We start from the raw sequence: 16,983 nt of genomic DNA, 5'->3' as shown, positions 1-16,983 counted from the left end.
ACCTATACACAATGCAATTATAATAATCTTTATTCATCCAAATGAATTGGAAATTTGTTGAATGGTTGCCACAGGAGCAACGTCCTAGTATTCTAGTGTTAAAGAAGCAGGTGGAAACCAGAGTATCCGGGGAAAACCTGTGTTGTTCGGCAGGGTCAAACTGAGCATCACCCTTCTTACATATCAGACCTGGTTAAATTTTAATCAAAGCCCACCAACGTTTGGCAGGTTTGAACCCAAACTGCAGAGGTAATAAAATGGGCGCCATCTTAGATTTTCAAATGTCCTATCAGATGGATTGAAATTATAGCCAATGTAAGGAACATTCAGACCAAGTTTCATGCTTGTATCACAATTTGAACAATTCCACCAAATATCTGCTGTTATCTGCTCCACTATATGTATGAGGGGTATACAAGCTAACCAGTCAGCCACCAACAACACCACAATGACAATTGATATATACCAAATGTAACTGGACTGAATCTATGTATGACTGATACAACATCAACAAAACCAACAAATTAGTGTGGTTGAAGGAAATGTAACTATATCTTGTAATTATAATTTTTTTCAAATCGATCTGTAATTGATGGAATGTAGACTTGTCATCTTATGTAAATTATATTACTTTGTAGGCAAAATGAAAGTACTTCTGTAATTAATAATGTTAGTAAAATTAATTTGAATTCAGAAAATACTGTTTTTTTCATTAAAATAACATTTTCAACTTGGACATTTACTGACAAGGACTTTAATGTAACCAAGTTCTTTATTAAAGTTCAATTCTTTTCACCAAAATAACATTTTTATCCAGACTCATTTAGATTTGAGCACTGCCAACACTAAAAAGTTCAACCAAATGTTGAAAGTTATTGGTTCAGTGGTTCAAATATACAACTATATAATGTAAGCAGACACTATCATACCTATACCACAACTAAACCAAATAAGGTTAGTCATGCTACTTTTAAAGATGTGAATTTGGTATGTAGTTTGAATTTTAATTCATAAAACAATTCATCATTGCTTCGAAATCCTATTTGCAAAATCAATGTCAAACTAAGTTGACCAAATCTGTGTTTGTAACTCTACTCATTGCAAAAAGCTAAAACGTGTAAAAAGTTTGTAATTGTACATACAATAACAAACATTTCACACATTTATTATTCCTTTGCCATTTATTGAGTTGCAAACAACTTGAGAACTTTGCATATGTTGTTTCATATTGTTTTTTCAAGTAGTAAGCCATGATTAAATAGTTTTATGAATTAAAAATCCATATGGCCACTTTAATTACCAAAATATAAGACATTTAGCTTGATTTGCAGGAAATCTTTCTTCTGGACTATGGAGTCTTGCTGCATCTCCTAGGTCTCTATCTTTAGAATTATCAATAAACATGTACCATCCACCCACTGATAATGAAAGAAGTAGAACATTGGAAAATATGTATTAACACCTACTATACCAGGTCCTTTAAAATGAACAAAGAACAAATGAATGAACATGCAAAGGAATGAATGAACAAATGAATAAATCAAATTATGCAATTGGTATATGTCTCCTCTGGACAAATAAATTTTTGCCTCACATGGTGCATATCATTCTCGCAAGCCAGAATTATTATTTCTAAAATAACCTCCCTGTGGGAGGCTCGTTAAGAACGTTGCCGTAAAACAGGCCGTGGTTTAATTGCGACGATGGGTGCATATGTATAGAAGTCTAAGTTCTATTCTCTGCATTCTGATATCATATGTCAGCCACAGGTTTGAGTTCATTAAAACACATACATTTGGACCATAGAATGTTATCGTAAATTAAATGCAGATAACCTAACAGATTTAAAGAGTTTGTTGTTTTCATAGTATGAAACAGGTACACATTTTAAAAAGTATGACAAGATAAAGAACTGACCTGTTCCTGTAGTGTGATCAACTGATGGTCCTGTATGAGGTGATCCCGTTCCACCTTGATGGCGTTCAAAGTCAAATATATCATCTGATGCCTGTGTCCAGCCACATACACTCAATTCAAAATCACAGTCAAATGGTGTATATATGACTGAAAGGAATGAATTTTAGTGCTACTATTAAAATCATTTCAATAATTGATGTCATTATATTACAATGCAACTATCTGGGGTTGAAAAGTTCAAAGTTGCCAAAAACCATTGTTAAGGCTGCTATAGAGGCATTTCCATCATAATTATGGATTTCTTGGTCTATCTAATTCTAGGACTCCCATACTTCATTTCATTTATGTATTAACAACTCTTCCATCATTGCATCACTAAAGGCTAAAGGCCATTATAGTGGTTGTCAGATATTAAAAAAGTTGTGAAATACCTATTTTGTAAGTTAACATGCAAATAACTGAGTGTTCTATTGGCAAAAACACTCACCACACAAGTTTTGTTGTACTTATGTTGCTTTGGATTAGACATCGTGATTTTGGTATCATGGTGATTTTTTACAGAATCAGATGCAATCAATAATCATATGTTACTGTTGCTTTGTTGATGAAGAGAGTGTGGTCAAAGGTCATGTCTGATTACAAATTAAGCTTCATTATAGGTAATATGGGTGTAGACACTGAAATGATGTGAGAATTAGTTGGTAAAATGTGAATTTTTGCGACAAATCTGGTCACCATTCGTCCATATTGTGATGGTTGGGAAGCAAAGTGACATGCTGACTTTTACACTAGTCTAATATACTTGGGCAGTGTCCTATAGGAATATTAATAGCTTTACACTATAACTTGGGCAGCATCCAATAATAATGAATATTTTTACACTTTACTTACTTGGGCAGTATCCTGTAGTAACAGAAATGTCATCAACACTGATATCACCACGTGTTCCTTGTCCCCTGGTTGCATTTAGCACCAGCTAAAATACAGAATTCATGATTTTCTATCAATATCAAGAAATACAACGTTTCGATAATAATTGCATCAAATTTCCAATTACAGAACATTGTATGTAACCTTTACTATAAAGTGCAGCGGAAAATATTTTCACTCTCTGTTCTTGTTTTTGTTTTTGACGCAACATTTTTACAAGCTAAAAAGTAGTTGCTGTCACATCGCCACAAGTTGACATGTCGGACATGGTGTGTACTAAATTTAGACTAAATTACATTGTAAATAAACGAAAGGAGTACTGACTTGATAATCTTCATATTGGTGGATGCCAACTTGTCCATTGATCCATTCATCACCCTGATCACTAAATAAAGTCCACAGGTTAGTTGTTCCAGATGCTGTCACTTGTTGTACTTGTAGTGTACCAATATCACTACCATACATATGATACCAGAAGTTGAGACATATATCTTCTTGATTATTTGCATCATATGGAGCACTGATTAACTTTGAAACAACACCTTCTCCTACATTAGAGGCTTCAAGATACATGTATACACCTATAAAACATTGTAAATTTGTCGATAACAAACAATTCAAAATAATATATCACTGAGATATAAATTCTGTATAGCCTGGTGCCAGATTCCATCATTTTATATGTTTTTGTTTTTTTAAATTTGAGGACAGTGGTAAGTTTCAGTTCACCCAATGACTTATGCTATGTGACACTTACCATTTACTGTCCCCTTTGTATGGTCAGTTTGAGGACAGCTGTAAGTTTCAGTTCCCTGGATGACTTATGTTCTGTAACACTGACCATCTACTGTTCCCTTTGTATGGTCAGTTTGAGGACAGCTGTAAGTTTCAGTTCCCTGGATGACTTATGTTCTGTAACACTGACCATCTACTGTTCCCTTTGTATGGTCAGTTTGAGGACAGCTGTAAGTTTCAGTTCCCTGGATGACTTATGTTCTGTAACACTGACCATCTACTGTTCCCTTTGTACGGTCAGTTTGAGGACAGCTGTAAGTTTCAGTTCACCTGATGACTTATGCTCTGTAACACTTACCATCTGCTGTTCCCTTTGTATGGTCAGTTTGAGGACCAGTAGAACCAGTTTTGGTTGAACCTGTGTTTTCCGTCCAATCGATATCATCATTGTAAATATTCTTCCAGGAACATAATCCATTCTCAAAATCACAGGAACCTTGGAGGTTACCTTTAAATAGATGTGCGGAAAGTTCAACTTTTAAAAAACATTACTGATCTGTGTTTCAAGCTTTGACGTATAATTCTTCTTCTAAAATGCATATTAGCCAAGATATTGTCATTGAACAGAAAATATGGATTATATACCCTGGTCGTTCTACATCACGACAACTCATGTCGACATCAGTGGTTCTTTAGTGCTCAAAATATGAGTCAAAATGTTCTAAATTGCCATCACTTTCCCCGATTTTTCATGAATTATGCTTGAGGAGGTATAATTATGATATTCTCCAATATTTCTAATCATTCAGTTGGAAAATACTCATGACCTAAGGGTTGTCACTACAAGTCTATTGACTAGTAGACAGCTGACAGCAACATCACCACCGAATATCAAAATAATCTTCCCAGTGGTTTATGACTTAAATTTGAGACAGACAGACAGACAGACAGACAGACAGACAGACAGACAGACTGACTGACTGACTGACTGACTGACTGACTGACTGACTGACTGACTGACTGACTGACTGACTGACTGACAGAGACTGACTGACTGACGGACAGACAGACAGACAGACAGACAGAGACTGACTGACTGACGGACTGACAGACAGACAGACAGAGACAGACTGACTGACAGACAGACAGACAGAGAGAGAGAGACTGACTGACGGACGGACAGACGGACAGACGGACAGACAGACAGACAGACAGACAGAGACAGACAGACAGAGACAGAGAGACAGAGACTGACTGACGGACAGACAGACAGACATACAGACAGACATACAGGCAGACATAGGCCCAATACCAACATAAATAAACTGATATAAATATGAATATTTTGAAAAAGTGTGTATTAATCAGAAATTCACTTGTGACCTACCTACTGAAGCACAGTTACCATTGAGTACAAGAAAGTCATCAAATCCAATATACCCAGAGGTAGCACTAGTACGCATGGCTTCAAATACAACCTGGAAATCACTTTCACTGTCGACGGTAATCTGAGCTTGAAACCAGCCATCACCAAGTGATGTTGATTTACTCCATACAGCTGAACCCTGGGAACCACCAACCTGAATGTACACACTAAATGTAGCAATGGCCTCATCACTTCGAGTGTAGTAAAATTGGAAACACTGCAATGTAGAACTGCCAGCAAATGTTGACGTGATATACTTTGCTTTCTTGCCTGTGTTCTGAGCTGTGGCTGATATGTACAAGTAATGACCTGTGGGTGATAATTGACAATTAGCCTTAATACGTAAGATTCCTATAATCTCTACATTCTGAGCTGTGGCTATACAATAAGCTCAACTTAAATAAGATAATTTCCATTGATGTACAGTGATATATATATATATATATATATATATATATATATATATATATATATATATATATATATATATAATTATGTACTAGTACTGGATCAAAGTTAGGATAAGCCCAACTTAAAAATACAGTAAAATTACAGTAACTTCATTATTGTACATTACAAGTCATGGTAAGCCGAAGTACTAGGTGAATTAAAATGCTCTTCTTACACCTGGCACAGGCATATTATAACAAGAACCCTTTCAAAGGACATTATTGTATGCTGTCCATCAACTTAAAGAGCATTCATCTAGACATAACGAACTTACCATAGACAGTTCCAAGTGTGTGATCGATGGGAGAACCTAATGTACCAGTAGATACAGACCAGTCTATGTCATCATTTTGATCTTGCGTCCCATCACATAGTGGTGAGTTCATGTCCTCAAAATTACAAAAATCTACAAAAACATTGGCATAAATTGTACGTTTAAAAATGTTGGGATAAATTGTATGTTTATTGAACCGGAAAAACTTGGCAATTTATATCATACATTACATAACTGTACAATGTAATAGGAATATGTTGTGTTGAAGTAGTACTTGATCAAGTGTTTATGCCCTAAAACATTGAAAGGTATATTAGTTCGCTGCCATTACATTTAGATAGCCAACTTTCAATTACTGGTACAAATGTGTTGTAATTTATTAAGTCACTGATATAGGTTGTAAAAATGAACATACCTGAAACACATGCTTATTACATTGTAAGTCAGTGACAACTGTAATACTTGGTACACATCCTACATAAGTCAGTGACACCTGGAACACATGCTACATTACTCAGTGACAACTTACCTGGAACACATGCTCCACGAGTCAGCAAGATGTCATCAATTGCAATATCACCATGTATAATACCATGCAGAGCCTCAAATACTACCATCTTGGTACTGTTAACTGATACCATTATCGTCATTTCTCCTCTCAACCAAGCATTGCCCTGTGTTCCCAGTCTGGTCCATTTGATGTCTCCAAGACTGTTGCTATCTGCGATGTATACATTCAGTTTCTCAATGTGGGCACCATGCATATGATACCTAGTAGATTAAATTATAATAGTCAATTATTAGAAGTAAAAAGATATGTTGGAGTGTGGTTGAAATTGAAGGAAACAATATTCTATGCGATAAAGCATTAATTCATAGTTTTGTGTTGTTAGATTATTGGTCCAGATAATGTCATGATTTCTCAGTTTGATTGATAGTTGTACAGATTGTACCACCAACAATATTTGTCCATGATGTGTGATATTTGAATGGATTTTAGGAGTACCATTTGCAGATACAAAGCTTTATAATTATAATAGTTTCAAGCCTGACAGGAGGTGACTCAGGTCTAAGCCACCAAAATATCAACCAGTGGTGCTAATGTGGCTGGAGGTTGAAGTCACTTACCAACTATCAAACCTTGTATATCAATGGCTTCAAGACTGGTTTATAATAAAGCCACTTACCACACTATCAAACACTGTGGTGTTTGGCTTCAAGACTGACAAGGTCTGATCTAAGTCACTTACCAAAATGTCAAATATTTTGGTGTTTGACATTTTGGTGTTTTTAAATTGGCTTCATGACTAACAAGAGGTCTATTAAAGTCACTTACCAAAATGTCAAACATTGTGGTCTGTTGGCTTCAAGACTGACAGGAGGACTCATCAATCTGGCAGAATCCCCTCTATTGTAACTTGAAACATTATCAATATACATGAAATAACCACCAGCTACATTGAATGAAGAAAAAGAGATACGAAAGAAAATTTCAACAATCTACAAAGACCACAACAAATCAAGAATTGTGATTAAACAGTTCAGCAGATTATACAACCAAGATCATGGTATTGTCTAAAGTATGATCTACTCAACATCCTTGTACATGTATAGTTGCATCAACCTGTGTCTACCAGTTGAGCCTGGGTGCCTATTTCAAGAGTCCAAACTTACTGCAATATTGTTTCTCCAAAGAGGGTCATCAGTGAACATCGTCACCTGATCGATACAACACTTTCATTACCAGGAACATGTGATGTTATTCCAGACAACTAACACGGTGTCTTAGGCATTATTCAAAAATGATGTCTTCACCAAATAAATGATATCTACAAATATATTAACTTTCTGTCTGTAGCAAAACCTTAGCATGGATACTTTTTTTTTTAGTTACAAATATTTTACATGTAAATGACACTTCAGCATAGTCAAACTTCAAAGAAGAAAAACTCACTGGTTCAATTAATGATGTTGTGTGGACTGTACTTTGGACAAAACATTAACTCCGGTTGTAAATCCAATTATGAAAACAAAATTGATAAGTTTGATAATGGAACAACTTGGTTGTCTTGTAGTTGGACTGATTTCAATCATCATCACTATCAACCACAGCCTCTTTTACGGCACTGTCCAAGACGCACCGTCAAGACGCAGAGTAGCACAAGAAATATCAGCTCTGGTTTGCAAGAATGACTTCAATCAGATGTAGGCATACAGCTCAATTGCTTTATTTGCCTCCATTTCCTTCACATATTGTCATTTGCTGATAACTCTATATTTTCCTAGTCTGGGTTATCAACCTCACACATGCTCTGTTTGGTTTACATGTAATATATGTACTTACTCCCAACTGTATGGTCTCCACTGGGTCCAGTATGAGGAGTTTGTGTGTTACTTTGTTGCCTTGTCCAATCAAAGTCATCATCTAATGCTTGTACCCATCCACATTGATCAACTTCAAATGTACAGTTCAATGTCACTTGACCTAGGATAACTACAAGAGAACAGCCGTCGATTACTATCAATGTAAGTACCAGTGTGGTAGGCAAAAGACAATGGATAGCTTGGATACTAGGGGCACTGTTCACTGTACAGCAGATATTTTATAGTTAGTGATGGTCTGAGTTGTTTGGCAGTCAATTAGTTAGACTGAATGATATGTCAGTACTCTGCCCTCAACGGTCTTGATCACAGAAACGGATTAAAAATAAGGGGGAGTTGGCCGATGTGTGAGGGCGCCCTAATACAGCATGTGACTATACATGTTCTAGTCAACAAGTCAAGTGGTCAAGTGAATTTGAAAGCATTTCACATGATGATCATCAAACATAGGTGGGTTTTTTTTTCTCAGCAAGTTCAAAAAGTTATCTTTTTCGAAACAAGTTTAATACTGTATTATAGGAACACACATTAAGTAAATGACTGTAATGACAATGTTGGCAAGGAAAATATAACATATTTAGATACTTTTCTGAAATCATGTATATACAAATAATTATCAAACAGTATTATATGTTTATCAAAATACGAATTACAGTAAAACGAATCAAAAAATATATATGGAGTTTTACACATAAAAATTACCAACAACTCCGTGCCTCAAATCTGTTACACCTACTGACTGCTAGTGTTGTTACACCTGTTACACCCACTGACCCTATGTATAATACATCAACCTTGGTTTGGTTGTATCAAATTTGAATTATTATGTTGACAAATACTTCACAGACATGTTTTATGTTTGACATATAAAACCTTTAACACAGATGCCAATTACTCTTCCACTTCAAAACAGCTATGGCAACAAGCCAAGATGTATACTCCCACTAAACCAAACAAGGCTGTAAAATAAAATTTATCTTCAACATGCTAAACTACACGTGTGTTTACATATTATGATTCATTCAAATGTGTCCTTCGTCAGTTTTGTTGTTCCATATTATACATTTTGATACACTTAGTGTTAAATGTCTGTGTTCCGTGACTTTTGACAAGTTTCATATTGTTTTCAGTAATTATTAATCTCCTCAGTAATATTTCTGAATGAGACTTAAAATAAACTTATATGCTTGCCGCACTAAATATAGATAAGTAGATAGGAGGTATGTCTGTGTGTGTGTGGATGTGCATGGGTGTGTGTGTGCATGGATGTGTATGTGTGCATGTATATGTATGTGTGTGGTGTGGATGTGTGTGGGTGTGTGCACATATGTGTCTGTGTGTGTGTGTATGTGTATGTGTGCATGTGTATGTTTGTGAGTCAGTGGGATTGGTACACCAAAGTAAAAGAGCTTTAACTGCATGTCCTTGCCATACAAAACAAAGCCTACTTGAGCTCTGGTATGGCCTTGTTTATGTTTTTCAATGTTTATATGTTGTTTGTTTATTTATTTTTGCTTTGTGTTTTTGTAAACATAACTAAGTCTGAGGCCCCCCCCCACTCCTGTGTAGCTAGTACAACTATACAATTATTATGACTAGCTGTCAACCCTACCAAGTATCACATCTATAGTCTATTATACATAACAGCTAGAACTAAGTGCATATTCCAATGATGTGGCTGTTTAGAAAGATTTTCCTAGACTTAATTTTATTTACAAGTTTGTAAAAGTAAAATATTATAATGGGCCACTTACATGTAATGTAGTCTCTATGGTATTATTGACGGTTTTCATTGAATGTCATCGTGATTTTATGTATTTTCATTTAAGGCTGAATCTGAGACTAGTCTCATATTGTATTTACATGTATATGTCTACCAACAAATATTCATTAGCTGAATTTTGATCTTCCTCAAATGTCTCAGTGACAATTAAGTTATTTCGCTCTAGTTTTGGGCAGTTTTCTCGTACAAGCTGAAACATATCCCCTCGCCCATGAATTAAGTCAGTGTGAAGGAGGAACATTTCCGCTTGGGCATCAATTGTAATATTGTTTGTTTGACTGCTTTTGTTGGGTGCAATTGTGATTTTTTTTCAAATGAGACTACAGTACATGAGGCTGAATCTGAGACTGAGTAAGACTATCTGATTGTGAGACTAGATTTCCAGCCTGTTGTTTGTTCACTGAAAATCAACATACACAGACTGTGTAATATGGTAGCAAATACATGTACATATACCCTCACCAAACTGGAAGCTCTCAGATAGCTATCTGATAGCTCTCCAAACTGAATTTAGGTGAAAAATAAGCAGCATTCGATAACTATCACAGCTATTGAAGGCTATAACTGCAGCTGCATGTCATGTTCTGTATTTCATTTACATCATCAGAAATGTAAATGTGAGGTGAAGTTTCTCTGATTCTGCGTGAGAAAATAAATTCATCTGATGCCTTCCTTAGTAGTCTGGATACCAAAAGTGGTTTCTAACCCTGAGTCGTAGCAATAACTGTATAGGAACTAGACCACTTCCTTAGAAACTCAGAATAAATGTGTAACACATCGTGCATCATCAGGAGGTGGGTGATGATCACTATGTCACTGTCCCTCTGGCCCAGGTAGCTAGTAACCCACATGGTCCACACCAATACATGCATTTAATTGCTTCTTGTCATTTTCACATATCAATTTAATAATGTGTACATTCAGAACCAAGTTGTAAAACCACATTGACAAGCAGGGTCCATTAAACTATTCCCTGGTTGTTTGCATATATGCATAAACATTGGGACAGTCATATGATTCACATGCTCCCCCTAGGGTTCCATGCTATCTAACCAATTAAAATAGTCTGTAAACATAACGAATGTTTCAGCAGGGAAGGTCAACAGCACGGGTCATGCCCTGCACCATATTGCTTTACTCAAGTAGGATCAAGTACAAATGAAACATGTGCACTCATACATGTATGATCAGATCAAGAACGGAGACCATTTTGCAGGAGGACACTGGATGCATGCATGTACCCATCGCAAGTTCTAATAGTCCTAGTTCCATAACGATCCGTGTTACGACTTGCACTACATGTGTGAAGATAAAATATTATATTTTATCTTCACACATGTAGTGCAAGTCGTAACAACTAAATCTTAACATGGATCGTATTGGAACTAGATTAAAGTTCTATAACCACCACGTTTAATCATGGTTTTTGGATATATTATTGATCACAAAACATACATAATAATATTCTATAAATGATCTATAGAGTTCACTTTGGGGTAGTATTAGCTGCAATAATTCACAATACTTTTTTTTATTCTTTTTTATATTTTATTTTGTGTTACTCAACATTTTTCGTTTTACTTTTATTTTCTTACGGGGTTTGCAAAGAAAAACAAAGCTATCAATATAAGTATCATTGAACAAGGCCAATCTAAAATATCTCGGCAATTATTTCCATTGTTTTCTTAAAAATTGTCATTTCGAATTCCCTAGCTTCAAATATCGTTGCAATTTCGAAATTCACTACGTAAGTACTCAAATCAGTTCATTTTCTGTTCAAAACGGCAATGCATGTAAATACTCTGAAACGCTACGTCGGAGTCCTTCTCGGCAGCCATTTAACACGATGTCGTGCAGACTCTGGTGCAGTGTCGTGCTAGTACACTTGAAAATAACACTCAGAGGAAGCAAATTAATCCGATCGAGAGCGACATATTTATAGACAATGACATATGAATCTTATGAAATGCTCGACTTTCAAAATGGTGAGGGATATTGTCTACATAAAAACAGTTTGAATATGTGTTCAGGATCCTGAACACGTTTTTGATCGGAGCTTACCCGGTACCGTACGTACCAGGAGGACCAACAGCGACGAGTGAAACCGCTACAGTATGTCACCTTTTTCTCCTAGCGGAAATGTACCCCTGATCTAACAGAACACCCCCCCCCCCCCCCCCCCGCCAAGGGTATGTAAGGCGAATATGGCATGAGATATAACACATACAACAGACCATGTACCATGCAGCTACCACGGACAGTGCTGATCATTCTTGAGAGCTCGAGCGTACCTAAACTCACCGAGTTGTTCGCACGTACATTGTACGTGAAGAGTGCTACATCATACACGATGAACTTTATATAGTCTAGCTCCTGACGAACGTATTCCGATTTTACACTACGTTATCTTCATATGTTAATGTATGAAGATAACGTAGTGTAAAATCGGAATACGGTCGTCAGGAACTAGACTATACATGAACATGTGTCGTCTTGAGACATGTGTTGTCCATCCCAGGCTATCTAGAGCAAAATCGTCTTCATCTTTATTTCAGCGCCACAGTTGTGACATGACAGTCTGCAGTTGTGATGTGCTTACACGGTTGAAGAGCGCCACCACAAATTGTTATAATTACATCTTTTGTTTTTACAATAAATTGCCTATTCACTTTCAAATTTTAGCAGTTCTTGTACTACCATGGTAGTGACTTCCATACAGGTATGGTTCATGGATATAGTGAATAGCGATAACAGCCTTTGTTGGAACGGATGGTGTTGTACTTTAACGTCAGTGCTTGATGTGGTGTGTTTGGTGCGATTATCTTGACAGAGCTATATTTGCAGGAGTGATTCCGTGCGTTTCTTTAAAGATTGCAATTAGTCTTGCGCTTTTACCCGTCTGTCCTGGAGGGACTCCCAGTCAAGATCTTTAAATATGTCAGTGCTCACTTTTGGACTCAATAAACTACCGCATCTTTTTTATTGTTTAACTGTTATTGTTTTTGCCCTCGAAACGTCTTTCACTGACTGGAAACTTGAATATTCGAAAAGACGAAAAGAGGCAACATATATAATTTATGAAATTTTGAATCAAAAGTTTGAAGATATTAATTCTTCATAACCCCTTAATCTATATGGAATCGAAACAATAACATATGTCTTGGAAACATTGTACATTAAATGTTCACTTTCTTTGAAATACCATATAACACTGAGCAATAAAGTTGGATTTGCTATAACCACAAAGTCTTGATACATTGACAGAAATCTAAAATGCGAAATATCAGTAAAATACTTTGATACTCGTTTTATCATCATCATCATCATCATCATCATCATCATCATCATCATCATCATCATCATCATCATCATCATCATCATCATCATCATCATCATCATCATCATCATCATCATCATCATCATCATCATCATCATCATCATCATTATTTAATATTATTTATTTATTTATTATCATTTATGGTTTATCTACATATGGTTATGATTATGTTTCTGTTTGCTTGAGACTTTTGGACGATAGAATCGAATGTCACAAATAAAATATTTGTTTATATCGTAGCATAACAAATCTAAGACGTACTTACATTTTGTAACTATGAGTAGCAACGATTGGTTTGGGTTACTGTAATAGAAGATTATGTAATGACTTTTGAACGTTGTTAGTTTGCTTTCCAAAATATGCAATTTATTGCTCGAAAGTTATTTAAAAACTTCTTTATTTAGCTCAAACGTTACTCAATGTCGCCAGCAGTGAAATCTATTTGAATGTGTATAACAGATATTTGTATGACAGTCAAACTTAGTAAAGTTTTATTGAAAGGTGATATAGTCGTGCCAAATATGTCTGTTGACAACATACACCTTTGATTACGTCATCAAGAACACTTAATTTGCCAACACAATTTGTTTAATAGCGTTTATATAATGTTCTAATGTTATTTACTTTCTTTTCATTTTAATATTTGTTTTAGAATATTAGTTACATGTAGTCAATTTTTACTTTAATTTGTAGTTGATGTACTAAGGGGAACCACGACGCCGTTACATATTTCTTTAATACGAAGGATAATTTAAAGTTGTCTCGTATTTTTTAACCCTGTAAAGATGTGAATTGAGTTGTATTCTGCTAGACGAAATAGCTTGAGAGTGGAAATTGATTATATGACACTATCTATATCAGACTTGTTATATTTACCCATCAATATAATATCTGGTTATTAAATAAGAATGGTAACATTGATGATAGTGGTTAGCAAAGGGGGTTAGCTAGCATTTGTCATTTTGTGTCAATATAGACTCAGGCCACCAATGAACCTGTAATGTGGTCTGAGGTACAGACTACACAAAAAATCAACAAATTACCAATTTTAGCATGATAGCAATATACCTCAACAGTGTAGACAGATTCCGAAACAGGAGTAAAGGTTAATTTTGGGTCGAGAGTTGAGGTCATGTTACAGCTGCCATTTAAATTCTCAACCTGTCAACCTTGGTACACAGCACAGTCCATTTAGTCTCAGTACACGTACATGGAAATTACTTAGGTAAACGTGTGCGTATGCGAGTATTATAATTATAATAATATATATATAATTTATATAGTAATATATATGTATATTATATATATACTATATACATTCATACACACTCAGTATACATATATATGTGTGTGTATCTGTGTCTGTCTGTCTGTCTGTCTGTCTGTCTGTCTGTCTGTCTGTCTGTCTGTCTGTCTGTCTGTCTGTCTGTCTGTCTGTCTGTCTGTCTGTGTCTGTCGTGTCTGTGATTTCTGAGATTTCTAGTCTAGCCCAGTCTGACTAATTATATATAAACTAAAGAGAGATCTTGAGATTCGATGAAAGACAGCACTGGACTACAATTATTCTTACAAGCAAAATAAACATGAACGTATTCACATGTATTAAAATAAAAGAATTTCCTCTATTAAAGGGTGTCTATAGTGTTGTTGGTTTATATGGATATGTATTGTACTCAACAATCACAATGGTGGTGAATTTAGATTCGTCTGAAAGTGAAATCTACCAAGACAGATCTTAGGATTAAAATAACTACTGCTACTGTATAAAGCAGTAAACAAGAAAATGAACGAAAGCCAGCTCAGAGAGTTCATGCTGTGTTGTAACGTTGTGTTGATCAGTAAATGTTTGACATATTTTGATCGCATGGTGGGAAATCAAATTACAACGAAGGTTATCCTTGAGACAAACAAACTTAAGCACGTACACGCGACAAAGATGTCGTAAGAGGGTTTGTAAGCTTTCTGGTATAATATGCCACGTTTAATTTCCACTCCAATATAGAATCAGCATACGTACATTGCTTCATTTCCTAAATTCAAATACTGCAACTATGGCACAAGTGAGGCTTGTATGTTTATTTATGTATGTATTTATTTGTTTGTTTGTTTGTTTGTTTGTTTGTTTGCTTGTTTGTTTGTTTGTTTTGTTGCTGAATGTGACTTTGTAGAAAGTCAGCTCGAGCATTATTCAATAATATACATTTTGTAACACGTGTAAACATTAATATATAACAAGGTTACATTAGGGAGCGTTCAGTAATTACAAGGGGGGGGGGGAATCAAGCCCGGTCTGTGACGTGAAATGTGACCCTCTCCCTAGTCCGTTGTGATAAAAAGTTACCCTAAATTTTCTTTCTCTAAAATACGACCCCCCCCCCCCCCCGTTCAAATATTTCAATGAAAAACATTTTTAACACCGCCTCCCAGTAGCGTAGTAGTTGGAGCTCAAGATTAGTAGTCAGGAGGTCCTAGGTTCGAATCTCACTAGAGACAGGGAATTTTTCTGTAGTAAGATCCCACCATATTGATAGTTTTTAAAAGTAATTCTCACGGCCCTCCCCCTTATAATTACTGAAGCCCGCCTTAGCCTATATACTGTTTGAATCTGTGATTCCACTGTGCTCATTACATTACAGCCTGTCTAATGTTTGAATCTGTAAATCCGCTATGCTCGATACAGAAGATAAGTATGAGCGTGAAGAAAGATTCAGCCTGAGTCGGCGAGTCGTCAGGCAAGTTTTATCGCAGACAATACATGTATACTACACGTATTACTAGTAGTAGCTTTTATTAATAACGTTTCGGGTTATGACAACGCCTACATTGTAGTTCTGCTTATAGATGGAGTAAGTCAGGACTCGATTCTGTCAAGGGAAAACGAGTCCTGTATATGTACGCCCTCTGCTAGCTCTGGATATATACGCTGTGGGGCCGGGTTTCGAGTCGGAACCCCGAAGCGTATATATCCATAGCTAACTGTCTGCAAGCAGAACGATAGACAACGCCCACCACCCAGGGCCTACCAGTTCTCAATGTAGCACTATTGTGTGTATTTTTTAATCGTCGCACAATTCATAAAGTCCATCAATATTTGCATGGTTGTAAAAAGCAAAGCTGTTGATATCCTCGTGGCTATTATGGAAAATAACGGAAAGAAAGACATTTTAGTCTAAAACGTATAAGGAAGATGGAATACATGAACTTACCTTCTGGAATAACGAAACTGGTCAATACAATTACAACATAGGCATGATAGGCAAGATCCATATTTACACCAAACGGAGTTAATAAATGATAAACTCCGAAATCATAAAACTGAGCTTAGGTAAGGATTGCCGTTTACTCTCCAGAGAACTTGTCTTCCGTACAAGTGACACTCACGACCTTGCACGGAGATTTAGACGTGATCAATACAAGAAGGAGGTGGACTCTGAGAGGCGTATCATGTGTCTAGCAGTATCATACCCTTGTCCTCCAAATATCAGTTGTCAAACTTTCTTATCATAAATGTATTGAATAAAATGCAGTAAAATTTCTAAAGATTTGAAGTCGTACGTAAAGTAAATATACCTAAGATAGCGCCAGCACCGTCAACACTATTATAATGCATTCTAGCGATAGTAAACTTCAAAGGTACACATACAAGTTATGTATTGTTTGCATGTCATTGTACAAGGGAAGAAGTTATTGCTGTGAGTTTCTTATGACCTTGATTCAGGGGCACACCATTTAATTTCTGGGGTGTGGCA

At 36.0% G+C, this 16,983-nt stretch overlaps 1 protein-coding gene across 1 annotated transcript; it reads right to left on the bottom strand.

Moving 5' to 3' along the window:
• Window positions 1-1,296: 1,296 nt before the first annotated feature.
• Window positions 1,297-16,501, bottom strand: LOC144434308 (MAM and LDL-receptor class A domain-containing protein 1-like). The gene is made up of 11 exons (XM_078122759.1): window positions 16,441-16,501; window positions 8,077-8,226; window positions 7,069-7,186; window positions 6,262-6,503; window positions 5,733-5,864; window positions 4,970-5,317; window positions 3,941-4,090; window positions 3,172-3,428; window positions 2,809-2,893; window positions 1,918-2,064; window positions 1,297-1,418 (listed from the first exon to the last, which is right to left on the bottom strand). The coding sequence occupies exons 1-11, from the start codon at window positions 16,499-16,501 to the stop codon at window positions 1,297-1,299; spliced, it is 1,812 nt and encodes a 603-aa protein (XP_077978885.1).
• Window positions 16,502-16,983: the final 482 nt, after the last annotated feature.

The sequence above is a fragment of the Glandiceps talaboti genome, chromosome 4, assembly GCF_964340395.1.
Source record: "Glandiceps talaboti chromosome 4, keGlaTala1.1, whole genome shotgun sequence".
Lineage (NCBI taxonomy): Eukaryota > Metazoa > Hemichordata > Enteropneusta > Spengelidae > Glandiceps > Glandiceps talaboti.
This window is presented reverse-complemented; position numbering and strand designations above follow the sequence as displayed.